This window comes from Epinephelus lanceolatus, chromosome 20 (assembly GCF_041903045.1).
Source record: "Epinephelus lanceolatus isolate andai-2023 chromosome 20, ASM4190304v1, whole genome shotgun sequence".
Lineage (NCBI taxonomy): Eukaryota > Metazoa > Chordata > Actinopteri > Perciformes > Serranidae > Epinephelus > Epinephelus lanceolatus.
In genome coordinates, this window is record NC_135753.1 from 13,631,138 (window position 1) to 13,652,773 (window position 21,636).

The 21,636-nt window shown below is 40.9% G+C and overlaps 3 protein-coding genes across 3 annotated transcripts in view; 2 read left to right on the plus strand and 1 right to left on the minus strand.

The window, feature by feature from the left end:
• Positions 1-21,636, plus strand: part of LOC117264644 (uncharacterized) — a 66,363-nt gene that overhangs the window by 13,350 nt on the left and 31,377 nt on the right. The window lies entirely within an intron of this gene.
• LOC117264647 (hydroxyacyl-coenzyme A dehydrogenase, mitochondrial-like) lies at positions 1,460-15,399 on the minus strand. Its single transcript, XM_033638777.2, has 8 exons — positions 15,239-15,399; positions 13,800-13,928; positions 13,541-13,698; positions 11,302-11,428; positions 9,749-9,838; positions 9,588-9,660; positions 3,713-3,829; positions 1,460-1,907 (listed from the first exon to the last, which is right to left on the minus strand). The coding sequence occupies exons 1-8, from the start codon at positions 15,353-15,355 to the stop codon at positions 1,789-1,791; spliced, it is 930 nt and encodes a 309-aa protein (XP_033494668.2). The 5' UTR covers positions 15,356-15,399; the 3' UTR covers positions 1,460-1,788.
• On the plus strand, positions 19,454-21,158 carry LOC117264645 (E3 SUMO-protein ligase ZBED1-like). Its single transcript, XM_078163005.1, has 3 exons — positions 19,454-20,373; positions 20,490-20,682; positions 20,827-21,158. The coding sequence occupies exons 1-3, from the start codon at positions 20,053-20,055 to the stop codon at positions 21,156-21,158; spliced, it is 846 nt and encodes a 281-aa protein (XP_078019131.1). The 5' UTR covers positions 19,454-20,052.

The following is a 21,636-nucleotide window of genomic DNA, read 5'->3' on the forward strand; positions in this document are numbered from 1 at the left end:
GAGAGGAGTATCATATTATAGACCAAAAGTTAATGTAATTTATTATTGTAGAATGTATTTAGCAAATCACAACTTTCAACTGGAGACACGGCGCAGCATGCAAAAAAAAAAAAAAAAAAAAGGCATTATAAAAAGCCGACAAATAGTGTTAATTAATTGACATGAGACTTTGGAGAGGTTGTCAGTCCTATTCTATAGTCTGTAATATTTTTTTTATTTTATCACAACTTCTTGGAAATTACTCAAAAATGCATTTTTTGTGTGCTTCTGAGCACACGGACAGCATAAACAATGAAGTTACTATGACCGTTGCAGCCCTTGGAGGGGCTTGGAGTGTTAACAAACACTGAATTAAAATGGGCATATGATTAAATGTGTTGGCTAGGTTTTGATGCCCTTGTAAGAAAATACTAAATTAAAATGGGCATAACAGTTAAGCTGTTATGATCTTCTTTTGATGTCTTAAGAGGATTGGAGCTTTATTCTTGCAGGTTGTAAGTCATTTGTTGTGCAAATATACAGAAAATAAACAAGAACCTGTGAAGGACATGATTATGTATTGCACTTTTTCTAACAAGCCTTAGACATTCATTTTTATTATACAAGAGTAATATGGTACATTCTTAGTTTAAATGACTAAACACACAGTTAAAGGTATGCTTACAATGGAGTTTTTACTACCATGACAAACATCCTTTTGTAAAATCTATTACAGTATAACAAAACTGTCAAATTACGTCAAAAGACTAAAATGAGACTAAAACTAAAACTCATTTCCACTGACTAAATTTTAACTAAAACAAAACAAAACTAAAAGACTAAAATGTGACTTTAACTAAATCCAGTCTTTGGTGAGTGACTAACACTAAAATGAAATTAAAAATTCTTGTCAAAATTAAGACTGCGGCTGCGGAGGCAGAATGATAGCGAACGAGCGAAGAAGCAGAGGGGAAAGTGGGCCTCGTTTCCCCTTTGGGGGCATGGCTTTCAGATTATGACGCGTTGCGCTCTGTCTCTATAAGGCTACTTTATCTGTTCTGAAGACATGATGATCGTGCGTTACACGGCCAGCTTCAGGAAGTTCACTGGTATCGTTGGCTTGTCAACAAATGCACGTGCAGAAAGATTTTTGTGAGTTGTAACAGACAATACTGTTTTTTGTCTGTAGGGGGACCCCGTGAGGTAAAAAGCACAATCCTCCATTGTGTTGCTTTAAGACGTCACTTTGGATTGAGGTAATTTCTGATGGGTATTCTACAGTAACTTCAATAAAAGTTTTATCTTCCATCTCAAGTGATATTGTTGTTGGATTTCAAATATTAATTTGACTGGTGCTAGCAGATATAAGAAGCATTCATATTTCATGTTAAACATAAATATCACCCAGGTCCGTATGTGTATCTACACAGCAGTCAACACCTTTGACACTGACAACAAGAAGAGACACAAGAGACAAGTATTTAATGAAATCTGTCAGATTTAATGTCTTTACACACAAAAGAAGTAATTCAATGCACGTGTGTAAGATAATGTAATGACAGACAAAGGCCAGTCTTTATAAGATAAGATAAGCCTTCATGGATCCAAAGAGAAATTCAGGTGTTGCAGTACAAAAAAACAGAAATGAATTCAAATGAATAAAGAAGTAAAAACAAAAAACAAAATGATAATAAATCAAATAATATCAACTAGTATAGAAGTAGAAGTACAAGTTAAAGTGAGTTAGGAATTATAGAAGGCACAAGCACTGTTTCTTATCAGTGTTGGATGGCTTGTTTTCTGAGAACATTACTTGTACTTGTAGAATCCCTCTCCTGTCTTTCTGCCCAATTTGCCCTCTGCAACCGTCTTGTTGAGCAGTTCACATGGATTAAAGACTGAGAGGTCAGGATTCGCAGCATGAAGACCTAGATGTGCAATAACAAAAATGAATAGGGTTTTACATTTAATTTATAAGTTCATTTGAATTATCTTTGTTTCTCCTTCCTTGCAGCAGTCTCATGTTATCACACACTGAAAAATTAGTCATATCCTTTGGTGGAGGAAGTATTGAGATCCTTTACTTAAGTAAAAGTACACACTGTAAAAATACTCAATACTTGTAAAATACTTTTACAAGTAATGGTCCTGAGTTGAAATGTTACAACTGATTGATTTTATTTATTTTTTGTTTTTTGTAAATATGTCTGTCTAATATATGTCGTGTCTGCTGTGAAACTGAACTAGCTCACCACAATAGCACCTTAGCAGGAAGCATCCTGTCCACGAAGCAGACCCAACAGAAGCTGACAATGTTAGCTTCCCTCCGGGCTGCAAGTGTCTGAAACTCCCCGCATTTGCCAGTAAAAGTCCGCAGGATGCCGGCAAACCTTGGACCCTTGCCAGCAGATGAACGGGGGAGCTAACATCAGCACGGAGGGAAGCCAAACAACGTTCTTTTGCACAAACTGCCCACACTGCAGTGACACAAAGCTGTTGGAAATCGGAAATGTTTCCCTTTGAACAATGTTAATTAATTTGTTGACTGGTTGGACGGTTGGACTTTCACAAACTGACTACAGCATTTTATTTTCTGTGTTTCTTTTCTTGAGCAAAGCTGAGCAAACTTAGGGACATAACCATAGAAGATAAAATGCTGCGGTCAGTTGTGAAAGCCTGAGCTTCATTTATGTTATTATCATGATGGTCACACACACGCAAGGACATGCACCCACAGTACTCACCTTACAGCGATGCATAAAACACTCCAAAAGGCAAAATGTCAGGTGATATAAGTAGCAGTTGGAGCCTAATTATTGTTGCAATTAAACCAATAATGATGTAGATTTTTCTAAAAAGGAAACCAATTAGATGTTCATATAAAAGTCCTGTGTTATTTTCTCTTTTGTATATTTAGTATTGCTCTTTGATAAAGCAAGAGTATTTCTGATTATCTGATTACTGGTTGGTAACATCTGTTTTTATGTCTCCACACCAGTGACAGCTGTGGCTGTCACTGGTTTTTCAAAATTGGAAGAAATATCCACTTGGACTCAGTGATGAACTGATGGGATTTCGGTGGTCAAATGTCAAGGTCAACGTGACTGTGCATCTGTCTGTCATTCCTGGGAGCACAATATCTCAAGGGCTTATGACTATATAGCTTACTCCACAGCATATAACATAAATGGTTGATGATAAAGTGTGCCGCTGTTAGCTAGCTAGCAAGATCAGGTAACATATTTAACAGAATTAACTCAGTAAATAGACTGATTGCTTCTCTCCAAAAGCAAATACATATATATTTGAACAATGCTTTTGCGTTCACCACGGTAGTCAGCTAACTCAAAATATCAAGTATAAGTACAGAAGTATTCGATTTGAGACGCAGTGATTTGATAGTGCAGATTACAAAAAGGAGGTAGAGAGAGAGAATAGCGATAGTTGGCCTCTTTTTTCTCTGAAATCCAAAATATTTTCCACTCTGCTGATTTATTCCTGAGTAAATAATGTTATTCTCATCATCTTTCTCTTGGCTGCTTGTCATCATCTGCCTGGCCCTGTTTGACAGTGACACAGACTTTCAAAATAAAGCCATATCTTAAAGATGATGATATGGATTGATATCTTCACTTTGCATCGATGATATTGGATCGTTGATCATTGAATTGCTATATCGATACAGATAGATGGATTGTTACACCCCAAATATTTTCCACATAGCTTTACTTACCGTACATGATGGACTTTAAGGTGTCAGTTCCTACGTAATCCATGAGCTCAAAGGGTCCCATGGGATGACCAAAACCAAGTTTCATGACTGTATCAACGTCCTCTATGGATCCATGACCTGAGGGGGAAAACGGCAAAACAAAACAGTAACCATGCAAAGCTGCAGAAATCAACCCCAAACTACAAAATAGTATTGGTACTGAATTTGAGCCTTAGGGCCCTATTTAGATGGTCTAAAGCGGACGGCGGAGGGCGCATAATCCATGTCGCAAGTGTCATTGCTATTTAGATGCAGGCGCAGTTGTCATTTTCACGCCCGTCGTCTAACTAGCAAATTAACTTGCACTTCCAGTGACCAACAAAAACCTGGTCTAAAGTCAACGGCGCAGTATTTCACTGTTAAACAACTTAGTAATATGCGTCTCTAGGCGGGTGCACAACACGCGTGCACTCTGCTCAGACACACACGGAGCAACCACACATATGCAAAAGATAACAAATAAAAATATGATTACAATGTGAAAGGTTATTATTGTGCACATTAAAATATTTATCAGAAACACGTCTTAATGGTTAGTCATTAATCAGAATGATCTAATCGCAGTAATGATGATAATCATAATTTGTAATAATGACAAATGAAATGTGAAATTATCTGACCAATCATGGCAACACACATAGGTATTTAAACACACCTGTCAGGTTGAGGGTGTCTGTCAATACGGAAACTGACGTCGAGAGAGAGAGAGACTTAAGAAGGCCCAATTAACCCAAATATGCCAGCAGCGGCATGGGCGAGGAGAGATCAGCCAGGATATACTAACCAAAACCAGGAAATATGATCATATAACCCCTGCTTTAATCACTCTTCACTGGCTCCCGATCCAGTCCAGATCAGACTTCAAGCTGCTTTTACTCACCTACAAATGTCTACATGGCCTAGCACCCCCATACTTATCTGAACTAATCATTCCATTCGTTCCAACACCGTGCCCCACTTCTCTGGAACCGGCTCCCCCAATCAGTAAGGGATGCAGAATCCGTTGACATCTTTAAATCAAGACTAAAAACCTATTTATTTTCCCAAGCATATGGTACAACTTGATAGCACTTTTTTATTTATTTTAATTGTTTTTGTAAGTAATTGTGCTTATTTGTAAATTGTGTTTTTTATTTGTAATTTGTATTTTTCTAATGTATAATTGTCTATGTGAACTGTAGAGTGTTTCGAGACCATGATTATAGTGATTTTACACTTTAAATAAAGCTGAAATGAATTGAATTGAATTGAATTGAATTGAATCAGCTGGCAGAAGAGCTGCGTCATCTGTAGCCTGGTAAGCAAACTGATTTTTTTGATTGAAAACCAAAGCCCACATGTTGCATTTATTTTAACATGTTATACTGGGCTACATTGTATACTAGGCTACATTATATTATTATATTGTTATCTGAGTGTAAAGAGGACACACATGCAAATAAGAGGCAAAACACAGCTCTAGGAAACATGTGAAAACAATTAACAAACGTGAGTGGGGGAGAAAACGCTGAACAGGTCCTAGCTGCAGGATCAGCACCTTGGGGAGCTTGGCGGCAGTCCTGACAGCTGTGCTCTGTTATATGATGAAAACAGGTTTGAGTAATATTCCACAGATATAGAGTGTGCCAGTAAACCTGGAACTCCGTTAGCGCTTTTAGCACTTCCGGTTCTCTCGTCTAAAAGTCAATACGTTTTTTGAATGGGATTTTGGTAAAATGCCTCAAATAAGGTCTGTGGTTAACAAAAGCCTATGCGAGTTTCAGGTTTTGTTCTACGACATAAAACACGTCAGTAAATACCCTACTTGTGAATTTTGAAGCTTTTACGTGTCATAAAAAAGGCGGTTGCTAACAAGATGCTCAATACAACTACAAACCCTGTCAGGGACAGTTAACGTCATCACCCCCGAACAGGCGAGAGTGCTGGCAGTCCGCCATTACAGCTTCTTATTTAGCTTAAACAGTCCGATTTCCCCATTATACAATGTTTTTAAAATAAAGCGGCCGAAATCAGTTGAAAGCTTAGTGGCGGTGACGTCAAGAGTCATGCGACCGTGGAGTAGTCATGTAGTCCGTTAAAGCCTAACGTTAGCTTTTTATTTCTGGTGATCGCATTTAAGCTTCAAATGCGGTATGGAAGGTGTTCATATGTGAAGATTATCTCGCTGAACAAAACCTGTAAGTATCATAAACTGGTGTTAACCACAGAGCTTATTTTCTGACATAATCCAAAACGCAATGCAAAAATCACATCCACTTTCTCTTCCGGGAACCAGCGCGATGCTAAACTTCCGGGTTTTGACGTCAGCCCTAGCACACTCTATTTAGTAAGATCTTTCTTGTATTAGTGATCAGGTTTCCATACTTTAAGTAGTCTAATTAACGCCACGCTGATTTTACCTGTTATGCTATGACTGAACACAACCATTTTAAAGAAATGTTCAGTTTCTTTTCTTCAGACAAAAGAGTTAAGGAGATGTTTCTTTACCTGCTTGACAGTTTCGACTGAGCCTTCAGTCTTCCTCAGAAGCGTCATCCGATGTGCTGCTGACGCTTTTGAGGGAGACTGAAGGCTCAGTCGAAACTGTGTAAAACACTCACTCTTTCCAGTTGGTAGGTTCGCCATCTAACTAGCTCTCCGCCATGCACTCCAATCGCGGCTCTTTTAAAGGGAATGAGAGGTGACACTCTGATTGGCTTATTGAATGATACGCCCAAAACACACCCATGACTAATTCACAGAGTAGGTCCAACCCTTTTAGACTCTCCGCCATGGCGCGCAGTCTAAAAATGCGCTGTCTAACTAGCAAGTGACAGTGACACGCCCATGCGCTGCACACCTGGCACTTCATGTTTTAGACCATCTAAATAGGGCCCTTAAAGGGATCATGCACCCAAAAATGAAAATTCAGCCATTATCTACTCACCCATATGCCGATGGAGGCCCTGGTGAAGTTTTAGAGTGCTCACATCCCTTGCGGAGATTGGTGGGTGGAGCGGCTAGCACACCTAATGGCATACAGCGCCCCAGACTAGCGTCCAAGAACACAAAATTGAATCCACAAAATATCTTCATACTGCTCATCCGTAGTGATCCAAGTGTGCTGCAGCCCCGACATAAAAAGTTGTTTCGAAAAATGTCATATGAACTCTGTTTTTAGCCTCACTGTAGCCTGTAGCTCTGACTGCTTCTCTGTGCTCCGCGCTCACGTGTGCGCGCCTGCGTAAGACCAGCAAAAGCATGAGCTTTGCTCACCCGTGTTTACATCACGTGACACGTGCACTGCAGAGGGAGACAACGGTAACCAGTAGCTAAAAGATAATTTGCACTACGGTCTTTTAGCAAAGGACAGCCCAACATGTCTGAAGACTTTGAAATTGAGGAGGAACAGCATTTCTTTGTTGAGCCGTATTTGTTTGCGCCCGAGTATACGGACGCGGAACTCAGGCGGAAACCTGGTGGTGTAGTTGTTTCAAATGCAAAGCAATGCCAACGGATGAGGAAAGTCTTTGCTGCTCAGACTGGGAATTGCTGATGCCTGCACTTGAGAATCTGGACATCAATACTGACGAGACTGCTGCTCTTCAGAGACTGTGCATCACCGATCACCCTGAGCGCGCACACGTGAGCGCAGAGCACAGAGAAGCAGTCAGAGCTACAGGCTACAGTGAGGCTAAAAACAGAGTTCATATGACGTTTTTCCAAACAACTTTTTATGTCAGGGCTGCAGCACACTTGGATCACTACGGATCAACAGTATGGAGATACTTTGTGGATTCAATTTTGTGTTCTTGGACGTTAGTCTGGGGCGCCGTATGCCATTAGGTGTGCTGGCCGCTCCCCCTCCGATCTCTGCAAGGGATGTGAGGACTCTTAAACTTCACCAGGGCCTCCATCGGCATATGGGTGAGTAGATAATGGCTGAATTTTCATTTTTGGGTGCACGATCCCTTTAAGGGCCCTATTTAGATGGTCTAAAACACGAAGCGCCAGGTGTGCAGCGCATGGGCATGTCACTGTCACTTGCTAGTAAGACAGTGCATTCTTAGACTGCGCGCCATGGCGGAGAGTCTAAAAGGGTTGGACTTACTCTGTGAATTATTCTTATGAATTGTAGATTATGGAACCCCTTCTTACTTCCACATAATCACAATTAATAATACACGGCCAGGCAACTCCTTGTGTGACAATATATCAAGGTGCTTTCATGTCTATTGCGAATCTGGCGTAAGGCTTGAAACCATGCTGGCAGTTTTTTTTATTATATCAGCTCATTTTATGAGCCCTGCAGTTGGCGTGTGTTATGTGTGTGTGTGTGTGTGCGTGTGTGTGTTTTGCTGTGTGCCAGAGCAGATCATCAATATCAGTGCGCCGCTTGTATTTCTTCCTGGAAATGTCGCCACAGATGCCCAGTTCTTAGTACTGCAAATGCAAGGGCTTTCATCAGTGGGCCATAGGCTCAATCATTATGTGTTAGGGCCTACATCATTTGGGGATAAACGGCTACTTGACAGACATTTATTTAATTGAAAATGTTCAAGATTATTACTTTGAAGGTTGACCTAAAAATGAAATTTGAATGGGTACTTACCTTACATACTTACACTGGCAAGCTACTTTGAACAGGAAAAACGATAAATAAATGGGGCTTTAAGTGTTAATTCAGCCATCTGCTACCTGTGAATATTTTATATGGGTATTAAAAGTATGTTTTATTATTACTTGTATGTTAACTCTTGACTTGTTCATTAAAAGGCCCTAATCTCTGTTCTGCTATTTTATTTAGCTCAACTAGTCCTTCATACAAATGTGTTAAGACTAGGGATGGGAATCGAGAACCGGTTCCAACTGGTTCAATTCATCGACATCATTAGCCTTTATGCTTAACGATTCCCTTATTGATTCTTTTCATTACGCCAAATCTTTACGTCGATGACGCACGTCACGCTTGTCAGTCAGCAGTACGTTCAACAACAAAGAAGACGTAATGGTGGAGAGACAGAAGCGGTTGAAAGCTTGGCTTCACTTCACCAAAGAAGACTCATGACATTCACTCATCACAACAGCATGACGAGCAATTTATACAGCACTGTAATTACATGCAAGGGAGGAAACACCACCAATGCTACAGTGATTTGTTTTCCACTGCAGAGCTCTACTGTGTGAGCATTTTAACGTTACTTGCATTTGCAACTAAAAATAGTTTTGTGTGAGCAAAAGAAATCATTCAGCACACTGTGCGAGTACAAATTTCAACCAGCAGCAGAAATGAAAGGCATGATACTACTCAGAACCGTGATACTTTCACTGGTATCGTACCGTGGGTCCCAATTTTGGTACCGTGACAACAATAACAGATTCTGTAACTTTATTTGATGTAGATGAAAACAAATGTTGTACAAATATTCTTTCATTTGTTCCATTTTAGATGATAGCAGTGGACCAATTTCATATTTTGTGTACTTACTTACTTAGCACTTATCTCTTGTTTAGAATAGAAACTCAATAAAATTTATGTTGTTGACACCAAAAACCTGTAAGGTCTACTTTGTCTACACAGAAAATTCACCGGAGGAATCGATAAGGGAATCGATAAAGAATCGGATCGATAAGCAGAATCGATGATGGCATTGATATCAATAAAATCTTATCAATTCTCATCCCTAGTTACAACAAAGAAAAGAACGACTTTCAATTCCTCTCAAAATGACTGTTATTTTACAGTCTTGTGTTCCCACTTAAAATCCCACAGAAACATAGTTATACTTTTTCATGGTAAACAATTCCAATAAGCAAACCATGGCAATTTTATAATTGATATTGCTCATACACATACCTCTCTCAACCAGCCGCATGGACTCTAACCAGAGGGGAAGAATTAGGCGGTTTGCAATGAATCCAGGTTCATCCTGATGAAAGAGATGTTGGATGCTGCTGAGTGGGCTGTAATATTTTTGAGAAATAACAGCTGTAATGACATTATAAGGTAAATCCTACCTTGCAGGACACTGGTGTTTTCCCGAGAATTTTGCTGAAGTTTCGAATGGAATCTAAAGTCTCTTGGCTTGTTTCTGAGGTCGCGATGATCTGTGAAAGATTGATACTTAAGCAACTTTGATCCTACATGTTCCCAGGTGTTTCCTGATATGGTCATAATGTTTTAGTGTCAGATGTTCATATTAAATATGGCCAAAGTTTCAAATAATGTGGTAAACCTAGATGAAAAAAGTAATTCCTGTGAGCAAAAACCTCAGGCTTCAGACTGTTCTGAACACTCTGTTTCCAAGGGCTTTTTTTTTTTATTTTTATTTTTTTCATTCTTTTGAGACAAGTTGACGTCAGCTCCTGGCAGATGTCTTTATATGCTTGTTTGCAGTATGCACAATATTGCAAGTGTTCCAGGCTGTTCTCATGTGCTGTTTGTATGTATACCTGCGAAAAGTAATGCACCACAATTCGTATATTTCCCACATAATCATGAGTCAATAATTTGTGCACAACCCACGAAATCAGGAAGGCTGTAATCACATGATCAATACGATGACAAGACTAACACCTAGTTTCCACATGATTTTGTTTTCTGTATATATTTACGTATAGCACAGGGAGTACACTCCTAGTGTTCAATGCAAGAAAAAGCATCTTTGTAGGAATGGATGGAAATACCACCACAGAAATGGCAGGCAAGTTATTTTTGGGTGCTTTTTACAGACAACAGTAATTCACAATAATAATAACAATAATAGCAATAATTCATGGCAACAAACAAGTTAGGAGTCTGCCTGTCAGGTGTGTAGCCAGTTTTTGAAATATGTCGTCAAAAGACTGCATGCACTCTGTGTTACACAGCAACATGCTACTGAATTTTTCATCTAGAAATGATATATAAATAGAGCTGTGTTACATTTATCAACCTGTTAGCTTATTTGTTTTATGCTAGCTTCCTGTGGCACAGTGCTTACTCTCTCAGAAAAGGTGGTTGCTAACTTGGTGGCCAGATGAGACTACAGACCATCACCATGCTAAACACGGCTTTACAGCTGAGCTGTAGGGGCAACTTTGAAATCATGCAACCATGGTGTATTTTATTTATTGCCTAAAATTAGCCTTTTAGTAATGGCAATTGCATTTAGGCTTCAAAAATCACAAGAGTGTTGTTCATTTGTGAAAACTATCTTGCTAAACATGCTAATGTCTATTACCATGTTAACGGTATTTCCCATTATGTGTTAGCATCGAGCTAACGGAATAAGCGCTAGTTTTATATATAGTTTTGTAAAAGGACATCATCTTGGTCTTTGGGAAACACTGATCAACATTTCTCACCATTTTCAGTCATTATACAACCCAAACAACTAATCAGTTATTCTAGAAAATAATCAACATATTAATGGGCAAAGAAAAATGATTGATTGTTGCACCCCAATTACATGCTTCATTACCTCTTAGTATAAAACAATATTGTATTGTCTCTTTTATCTACACAAACAAATAAACAAAAGTAAAGACACTGTTTTTTTGTTTTGTTTTGTTTTTTTCTGGGGCCGTACCTCTACAAGCTTCATTGTAGTGACCGGATGGAAAAAGTGAAGGCCGGCGAATCTATCCAGCCTGCTGGTGGAGCTGGCAATGTCGGTAATGGGAATACCAGATGTGTTGCTGGCAAAGATAGTGTGTCTAAAATAGTACATAAAACATAGTATGGACAGCAGTTAATATCAAAGGCAGACATGACATTCAGAGCTTTCCATTTCATTGTCTTTAATGAAGACCACCAAATGTAATATACTGTATGTCGTCTTCCCTCCCAGACCTGGGGTCAGATGCATAAATGATGTGTAAGCACAACAACCATACGTTAACCTTTCCCACTTATAAACTGGTATTTATAAAGGAAGAATGTGTGGTGAGAATGTGTGCCCCTTATGCAATCTTCAGACCAGGCTACCACTGGGTTTTTGCTGTGGGTGATATGAAAGATTTTGAATTTAGGTAGAGAAATGGATAGCATCATTTTAAAGTCGTTTGCCAATTTCACTGATTGTGAATAAATGTGAATAATCATTGATCATCCTTCTGAAATTTAACAATAATGATGATTGAGTTTTTATTGTGATGATGGTGTGCACAAGTGTGATGAATTAGTGGTACTGACACTACAAATAGCTACAGCAGTGCGTAATGATGCTCTGGCACTACTAGAGAACCATGCAATGTGTCATAGTCGGGAAAATGGAACTTTTATTGTTATATTATTCACTGATAGTTCTAGGAGGAGGGACACAAGTGTTGCTATGCAAATGCATGTTTAATGTTGCATTCAGTTGACTCAGGCAGATGGTAGACAGAAGACAGAGAACATCCTCTGGATGGCACAGGAAAAACAGTCCAACAGAATGGTTGGACAGTAAAACGAAACATGCATGACGACATGTTGCAATGGTGACGTTGTATTATTCACAAAAAATAATTATTTAATTATATTGAGGGGAAAAAAAGAAGTGTTTTTTCATTTATATAATTAATCTAGTAATGTCCAGTAATTGTCCAGATTGCCCAGGTTTTCCCCTTGTGTGGGGGGGCTACGTTACATTCAGTGGTAAATTTTGTATTTTCTGCTTGCCTTACCCAATTTAACTGCCCTGCTCTCATCTATTAAAATGATACCCAGTTTGCTGTCTATAGTCTGCCTGATTCCATGTGAACACAGCATTTCTACATCCTTTTGTGTCAAACTGTGGGTGTGCAATAAGGCTTGTGCACGTGCGCCCAGTGCCACAATGATTGAGTTTTACAAAACAGAATCAGGCATACGCATGGCTTTATGAATCTAAGGAGAAGAGTGCGCATGCACATTTCTGCCTGTACACAGTTTTAGCCGTGAATCTACACTAGGGCTGTGCGATTGCCTCTAAATTTATATTGTGGATTGTCATTGCTCTAGATTGCCAATACACGATTAAATTGCCAAGGGGGGGTTACGTCCTTGGCACATGGGGGGGGTTACGGCCTTGGTCAGTAGGAACTTAAATGCAATAGGCTAAAAGATATAGGCTATAGCCTAGGCCTACCACCGCATTTTTATATTTTTTGTGTTATAATGACGTTATTTTAATATTTTGCATCACATGCAAAAGTGAGCGTCTCTAGCCGGAGACGTTTTGCTCCTCCTCACTTCAAGTTGCTGTCATTAACTTTTAACCTGCAAAGGCGGCAGTGCCGCAACATTGTAGGAATTTATGAAAGCCCTTGTGAACATTTCAGTAGTTACACATTAAAACAATATTTATTTGCAATTACTCTGTTGAACGACCCTGAAGCATGAGCAAACGGGCTGTCACTTGGGATCAAAGAGATGCGCCCTGTCACTGTCAGTGCAGGGCTGACAGGGCACCCTCCGCTGAGAAGAGAGAGAGGAGAGGAGAGGAGAGGAGATGGATTGTAGGTCTGTTTGTAAACAGGGCTTCTCTGACAGTCATGTATTTCCCCAAAAACATCTCTTAATGTTGTTGTTTTTCAAAATCGCCTTGATATCCAGCAAATTGCCTGGCAACCCTCCAATCGCCAATATACGATTTTATCGCTGATCGTCCCAGGCCTAATCTACACTGAATTGTATGCATCTGACCCAAGTGGGTCAGATGCATACAATACTGGTAACTGCAGTAGAAACATGCTTTCAATAACAACACACATACAGCACCATGAAACCCAGAACAAACATCAATCAGCCTCTAATCTAACACTTTTATAAATGTATTAATGACCCAGAAATGGGACAGTGCTTACGCTGGTGCCAGCTTGTCAAGCCAACCAAAGAGATCCTGTTTGATTTTTAGATTTTCCACAATGGCCTCCACCACAATATCCGTGTCCTGAACTACAGACTCAGCATCTGTTGATGTTGACACATTCTGCAGGACTTTCTGAATAAACTCCTCACCTGCCTGAAACAAAAAAAAATGTGTCAACATGTCCCATTAACAACTCACACTTCACTCTCTCATTGTTTTGCTTTGATTTTGTCTGGCTGTCTTCTGTGTCTCACCTCTGGCTGATCAGCAAACTTCTTCTTCACCACTCTTTTAAGGTTCCCTTCAATTCCTTTGATAGCCTTTTTGAGGATGTCGTCATTTATGTCCACCAGCGCCACTGAGTGGCCAGTTGATGCTGCAGCCTTTGAGAAATAAATTATTTCAAGACTAGTCCATACCCATTGGTAGCTTTGTCACCTTCTACCTATGCCAATCCTCAATGCCTGTGTGCAGTTTCACATAGATTGACCACGTCAGTGAGTAGAAAAATGTGGGACAGATAGAATGACTGACTGACAGTTTCCGTGATTATGTACAGCATACCATACCATGACTTAGTCATACCAGAAATTAGAAAAAAAACCCAAAACATTCGGCCACAGGGGGAGCCACAGCGATCAGTTGCATTTTAGCCATTTTAAGCATTTTTCCACCCAGTTGCCAATTGGAGTTAAATTTCTCCAGTCACCTTGAGGCGTCCTGTTCTACATATCTACCAAGTTTAGTAAAAATCGATATGGCGGTTAGGCCTAGATAAGAAATTAGCTCTGTAGCGCCCCCATTTTGTTTGATGGGGTCAGTAATGGAGGAGTCCCCTCAGATTATGTGTGGTCATATGCCTACAAAGTTGCGTGGTGATCGGTGAAACCCTTGAGATGTTATACACCTTTATGTGATGAGCCACGCCCTCCGCAATATTCGTTGCCTTATAGAAGCTCAGTTTTAGTAAGTTTTCCAACTTTTGCCAAGAGGTAACTTTAGATATTGGTCCCTAGATTATGTTCACCGAGTTTCATGCAGATTGGTCAAACTTCCTAGGAAGAGATCGATTTTAAGTGTTTTTCAAAAAATTCAAAATGGAAGAAAATCTATATAACCGGGAGTTATGGGTTCTTGGGGCAAATCTGTTTCTCATGAGGAGAGGCATCTCTGTGCAAAGTTTCATGTCTCTACGACATACAGGGCATGAGATATGCCCATTCAAAGTTTGCAATTTCTGGCTATAGCGCCCCCCTTTGGCCAATTGATGTAATATTGCTTCATCCGCATCCTCCCATGACCCTCTACCACTGTGCCAAATTTCACATGGTTTGATCAAGTCAGTGAGGAGAAAAATGTGGAACAGACACACCTACACACCCACAGAGTTTTCGTCATTATATAATAAGATAAATTGGAACGCAGCTGTCAGTGTCAGTGATGTTCAGGTGGGAGCAATGATAAATAGAGACCTAAACAACAAATGTAAGTGGAAACCAGAGCTGTGTCCCAAGTCCATACAATATATTGAGTCTGCAGACATGGATGTACTTTGTTCAAACTAGAAAAGTCACAAAATTAAAAAGTCAAAGAGCAGCTGCTTCACTAGCGACGAACTAAAGGACTAAATATAATGAAGCTATTTTCTAGCCAGCTACATGGATAAACAGACCAAAGGCAATTCATCTCTTACCTGTGCAATTCCTGCACCCATCTGCCCACTTCCGATGACTGTTACATGCTTAATAACAGCATTTCTGACAGCTGAAGAGGAAAAACCTCTGCAGATCTGGTGAATGGAGAAAGCCATGATGATCAGCCTGCTGCAGGACTTTAGGACTGAAACAGACCCAGGCAGACAGGCTTCATACTTATGCAAACTGTATGTTGACTTTGTAAAGTCAAATGTACACAAGGCGAGTGAAGTATGAGACAACAGGCCCCAGGGCACAGAAATGCAAAAGAGCCCACCACCTCTCCAACAGACACCACCAACACCATTTCCATTTTACTAACCTTTTTTTTTTTTTTTGAAAGATCCCGGACAAGCCCCCAAATATGTTGCGTCCCCACCTGAGGTAGAGAGTTTGTTTACAACAAAAATGTGCAAACAAGGACCACCAACGAAAAACGGCCCCAAAAGGGAACTGGATCGCCTATCAGGGAAACACACAAAAACAGAAAAGATTAACCACAGGCAGCTACAGTATCACAACACTATGCTAAAACTCTCAACTGTCAGCTGTATGCTGAAAGAAAGACAGGGAAAAACACAAAACACAGGGCGGGCCCAAAACACATAAAATCAAACATCTAGTTTGACTGTGTAAACAACATTTACACAACACTGCCATCTGCATATAAATAACACTTAACACTTCCCTTATCGATTCTTTGTGTGTGCGCGCATCGGGGCCGAACTCCGCTGTGCGCGATACAGGATTGGAGGATTGTAAGGCGCGACCATGTAGAGACAGAAATGACATGCCGTTTTGTAAAAAATATAAGTCATCATGTTATAAGGTAAAATGTTTCACCGTATAACATGATAAATAGTATATTGTTAAGTTATTATATGAAGCGTCCATCGCGCAAAATAATATTTAGTTTATGAAGAGATAAGACGGAGCCCTCTCCTCTTATATGCTTTACTCATGTAAAAAAACTTTACAAGTATGTGAATTGACCTGGTTATGAAGTGTCCGTAGTGCCAAATAATATAGTGGTAGTTTCTAAAGGGCTAAGACGAGAAAAAAAAGAATAAATAGTTGCATGTAGGGGAAACACTGAAAGAGATGGTGGTCTCGCTGAACAAATGCCTATTTTCAGCACATTTTATGCTGTTACATTCAAAGCAATATCAGCCTAATAATTTCAGAATGATTAATTCTCACCAGGTAGAGCTACTGAAGTCATCTGCTATCAACGATAGCACAATGCATTCAATGACAGATTCTGTAACGTTATTTGACGTAGATAAAAACAAATGCTCTACAAATATTCTTTCATTTGTTCCATTTTAGATGATAGCTGTGGACCAATTTCAGATTTGTTTACTTACACAAGCACTTATCTCTTGTTTAGAATATAAAATTTGTTTTGTTGACACCGAAAACCTGTAAGGACTACTTTTGTCACAGAAAATTCAGAGGAGGAATCGATAAGGGAATCGATAAAGAATCGGATCGATAATCAGAATCGATAATGGCATTGATATCAATAAAATCCTATCAATTCCCATCCCTAAACTAGACTGTCATCATCATCTTCAAGAATAAGAATATCCACTATGAAATAGAGGGATCTTTCAAAAGAAGGAAAAGGCAGCCAAACAAATAGCCAGTTAAAAGGAAGTTTATTTCCAACAAAAATGTGCAAACAAGGACCACCAACGAAAAACGGGTTCCAAAAGGGAACCAGATCGCCTATCAGGGAAACACACAAAAACAGAAAAGATTAACCACAGCCAGCAATTGTATCACAACACTATGCCAAAACTCTCAACTGTTACGCACGTCTTAATGACAACTCTGTCACAGCCTGTTGGCCCACTGGCAGCGGCACTATGCTGATGAGGAGTGATGGGGATCAGCTGTACACTGAAAGAAAGACAGGGAAAAACAGAAAACACAGCCCAAAACACACAGGCACGTAACACTGACCATTTAGAGTTTGTAAGTTAGGAATTCAAATAAACACAATAAGTTTGTGCTCTAGAGAAAGGATCAGCACTCAGTGAATAACCTCATAAGCCCTATAATAAGCTATTATGGCAAGGCGTAACTATACAGACCAGTGAGCAATGATAACTATCATGTCTTTGGGGTCATCAGGTGGGAACCTCCTTTCACCAGTGTTTCATCTAGTTGGTCCCACAACACCTCCAGGACGCTAGACAGTGATCTCTGGCATCCCAGAGACTCTCCCCTAATGCCGGGTCTCACTGCTCCCCGCACCAACCGAACAACCTCCTTTAACTTACCTATACTACCACAGAGGAGGTAGACCCAGGGAAGGAAGCCTTGTTAGGCTATAACATGTGTGATGATGTCTGGGAAAGAGTGTTGCCGTCTTTGCGGATTTCCTCCTCACTGCGGACTCCGAGTTGCATGGCTGTGATTCCCAGCTTGGTCACTTCCCTGACCTGCTCCTCCATGAGAGCAACTAGCGGAAAAACAACAATAGCCACTGGGTTTTCATTGAGTCCCATCTTTTTCCCGATCAACAGAGCCAGTTGGTAAATTAAACTTTCACCAAACCCCGTAGGAAGGACGGCAAACATGTCCTTTTTTTCAATAAAAGCTTTCAGTGCAGCCGTTTGTTCTGCTTTTATAGAAAATGTACATTCCAGTTCGTTCAACACATTTACCATCGCAGTTTCAAAATTATGTTGGTTGTTTACGAAATGCATTCACTCCACTCCTTGTCCCTCCTATTCTGATGACGTGCACGCCCCAAAGTAATAAACGGTTGTGATTAGCCCGGTAAGCTTTAACCGATGCCAGAATGTGCCTTTATGATTGCTTGGCCAGAGAACAGGCTACCTAAAGTCATTACACATGCACAGAAGCCATACAGGCGCACACAATGAAATACATTAATAATAATAAAGCACTTAACCAACATGTAGACCCACACACCCACTGAATAAATTGGATTTGTTTTTCACTCACCATTGATGTTATTTCTTTAATAGGAAAGTGTTGCTCCTTGCAGCCCTGTGCTTTAACCTTTAACGAGTTGCCATGCATTTCTTTTCTCCCAGAGGTGCTTTGGTCCCATGGTGTGATTGGCTAGTCAGTAAGGTGGGAAAAAGACGATCTGAGATGGCTTTCCATTGGCCTTAACTGTATGCTGGTGCATATAGCCTTGGCATTCTCCATGGGTGCTTGGGCGCCCATGCACCCATGGAATCGGCGCCTGTGCCTGGTATACAGTTAATACCGTGATACCGCCATGTGGCAATGCATCGAAATGCGGCACGTGACGATTTGGCATCGGTTAATTAACGTCGATGCTTTGCCGCAAGACCGGAACAAAAAACACGTAACCGGAACCTTAACGTGCGCGCTGCCCGGACTGTTAAGTGAGTGAGACCACTACAAACAGAGCACGTTAGCGTCTTTGCAAAATGGCAACAGCTTCAGCAGCCTCCAAAGAGCGGCCGATTCTCTCGCCACCGGGGTTGACTGCAACCGTGTGGCAGTACTTTGGATTTTATGAGAGAGAAAACAAGACGACTGACAAGACCTACGCGATTTGCAAGATTTGCAAAGCAAAAATAAAGTACCTCAGCAACACCACAAACATGAGGCAGCACCTTGTACGCTTTCATCCCGAAACGGAGAATGTTCCTCCGGTCGTGCCCACCACACAGAGGACCATCCTGGAGACTGTCTCCAAACTTCCCAAGAACTCGGAGAAGGCGAAGAGCATTACAGAAGCAATAGCTACTTTAATTGCGACGGATTTACGCCCGTATTCAGTAGTAAACAACAGGGGGTTTTGGTTAGTGGTGCGCACCATGGAGCCGCGCTACAAACTCCCTCACCGAAAACACTTCGCAGAGAAAGAAATCCCCCACCTCTACGACGAAACCAAAGCAAACGTCCTGGTGTCCATGAAGAAGGCGAGCAGGATAGCGCTTACATGCGATGCGTGGACCTCGGTTGCCACCAAATCCTTTGTTACTGTAACAGCGCATTTTGTGCTCGCGTCGGACAAGAACGGATGGAAGTTAGTGAGTCACGTTCTTCAAACCCGAGAGATGAGTGAGAGTCACACCGGGGCAAATGTTGCCGAGCTGCTGGAGAAAGCAGCGGCAGAATGGCAGATCTCAGATAAAGATTTGGTTTTGGTAATGGATAATGCCAGCAACATGGCTGTGGCTGCTCAGAAGGCGAACTTTGTGCACCTGAAATGCTATGATCACACTGCCAACTTGGCCTTACAGAAAGCTCTCAAGCTGCCAGCTGTGGCAAAGCTCCTGGCGAGGATCAGGCGGATCTCTATATTTTTTCACCGCAGTACCACCAGACTCCAACTCCTAGAGGAGAACCAAAAGCTGCTTGGTCTCAAACGGCACAAACTGAAGACGGACGTATGCACTAGATGGAATAGTGCATGCAAAATGACTGAACGTTTCCTCGAGCAACAGCCTGCAATTGCTGCCATCTTGCTCTCTCCTCAGGTGAGAAAAATGTCATTGCCAGCCACTCTAATCTATTTTGTTATACTGATCAAAATTATTGATATTGATAGCTAAATATAATTTTGGAACTATTTTTATTGCTCACTGCATTATAGATTTATAAAAAAAACAGTTAAGCTTTGGTAGAGTGAACTGTTGTGCACTGCATTCTGACATGTAATAGTAGCATAATAACTTGTATTTAATTATGAATAACACAGCCTGCTATCTGCACCCGCTTGCTCTCTCCTCAGTTGAGAAAGAAGGAAACTGACATCGCCACTCTCAATGAAACTGATGTCTCAAATGCTCAGGAAATGGTCTCCGCCCTAAAGCATATGAAAGACGCCACCACTCTGATGTCTCAGGAGAAAAACCCCATGGTTTGTTTGATCGCTCCTGTGCACACAAAGCTCCTCCAGAACACAGAGTCCAACACAGAAGATTCACCACTGGTCCGGGATATTAAAAAGGCCATCCATGATGACCTCAGCAGTAGATACACCAGTGAGGCGGAGAAAAGCCTTCTCTATACCGCTTCTGCCCTTGACCCCCGTTTCAAGGCCTTACCTTTCCTTTCTGAGGAGGAGAGAGAGCAGACATATGGCAAAGTGATTTCTGAGGCTGCATCACTAGAGGTAAATCTGTCATTTTATTTTATATAAAAAATGTGTATGGTAAAAAAAAAAAAAAAAAGTGGTTTCAAAGCAATTGGATTTGTGACTTTTGTGTGTTCTCATTATTTTACATGCAGCAAGAGGTGAGAGTGGAGGAAGAGACCCCAGAGGACAATGCCAGGACAGCAGCAGAGGTGACCAGTGACACTGAGGAGGACCAGGAGAAGGAGCTGCCGCCACCGCCACCAGCCAAAAGAAGCTGTACTCTGCATGAGAACCTGTTAGGACTGGCGTTCACAAATCAGGGTAGGAATCTTTACTTTTTAAAATGTGAAGTTCTACATCTAGCTGTTGGCTGAGGCTAATTTCTCTCACACTCTCATTCTCTCTCTTACTCACTCTCTCACACACCCTCTCACTCTCACATTCTCTCTCACACATGCTCACACCCACTCTCTCTCTTTCTCTCTTTAGCTCCGGAGCCCAAATCAGCATACGCCAGAGCCAAGGACGAGATGGCTAAGTACCGCCTTGCTTTAACACCTTCTCTACAAGAGGACCCTCTCCACTGGTGGAGTGTGCATCAGGTGCTGTACCCCATGATTGCTAATGTGGCCAAACGGTACCTGTGCATTCCAGGCAGCAGTGTATCTGCAGAGCGGGTATTCTCCACCGCAGGAGATACAGTAACAGCCCAGCGTAGCACACTCAAGTCGGAGCACATTGACCAGCTGGTATTCTTGAACAAGAATGTGTGTGTCCCAGATTCTGGCACTGACGATGAAGAGTCTGATGAAGATGAGTAGCACAATGTGGACATTTGCCTCTCTCACACAACAGGAGGATGTAGGGGGTCAAGAGGGAGGGGAGGGAATATGGGAGGACAGTTAACTTTAAGATGAGTGTGAGTGCCACTCTGCTCTACTGTGTTTGTGTTGTGTTTACCTCACTGTACTGAAGCTCCAGACTGAATAAGTTCAGTGGAATTATGCACTTTTGTTCAGAAGAATGCAATTTGTTACCTTGGAATATGGCAGCTTTTTTGTTAAATTATCCTATCTATATTCCAGACTGAATAAGTTGAATTATTTAATTTTGAGGAATGCACTTTTGTTCTGTATGGCAGCTTTTTTTGTAAAGTTATCCTATTCATATTCCAGACTGAATAACTTTCCATTTTCCATTAAATAAATTTGATGGAAGTACATATCTTGTTTACTTGAATTAATGACCTCATTAAATCCAGGGCTTGACTGTTTTCAGTGTTTTTCGCCAATAGAGGGG

Coding starts and splice junctions, on each gene's coding strand:
- LOC117264647 (XM_033638777.2), bottom strand. CDS start 15,355: ATGGCTTTCTCCATTCACCAGATCTGCAGAGGTTTTTCCTCTTCAGCT. Junction 3,830..9,587: donor CATGCGGCTGGTTGAGAGAG/GTATGTGTATGA, acceptor TTTCCCCCTCAG/GTCATGGATCCATAGAGGAC. Junction 1,908..3,712: donor CTTAAAGTCCATCATGTACG/GTAAGTAAAGCT, acceptor TTGCACATCTAG/GTCTTCATGCTGCGAATCCT.
- LOC117264645 (XM_078163005.1), top strand. CDS start 20,053: ATGGTCTCCGCCCTAAAGCATATGAAAGACGCCACCACTCTGATGTCT. Junction 20,374..20,489: donor CTGAGGCTGCATCACTAGAG/GTAAATCTGTCA, acceptor TTTTACATGCAG/CAAGAGGTGAGAGTGGAGGA. Junction 20,683..20,826: donor GAATCTTTACTTTTTAAAAT/GTGAAGTTCTAC, acceptor TTCTCTCTTTAG/CTCCGGAGCCCAAATCAGCA.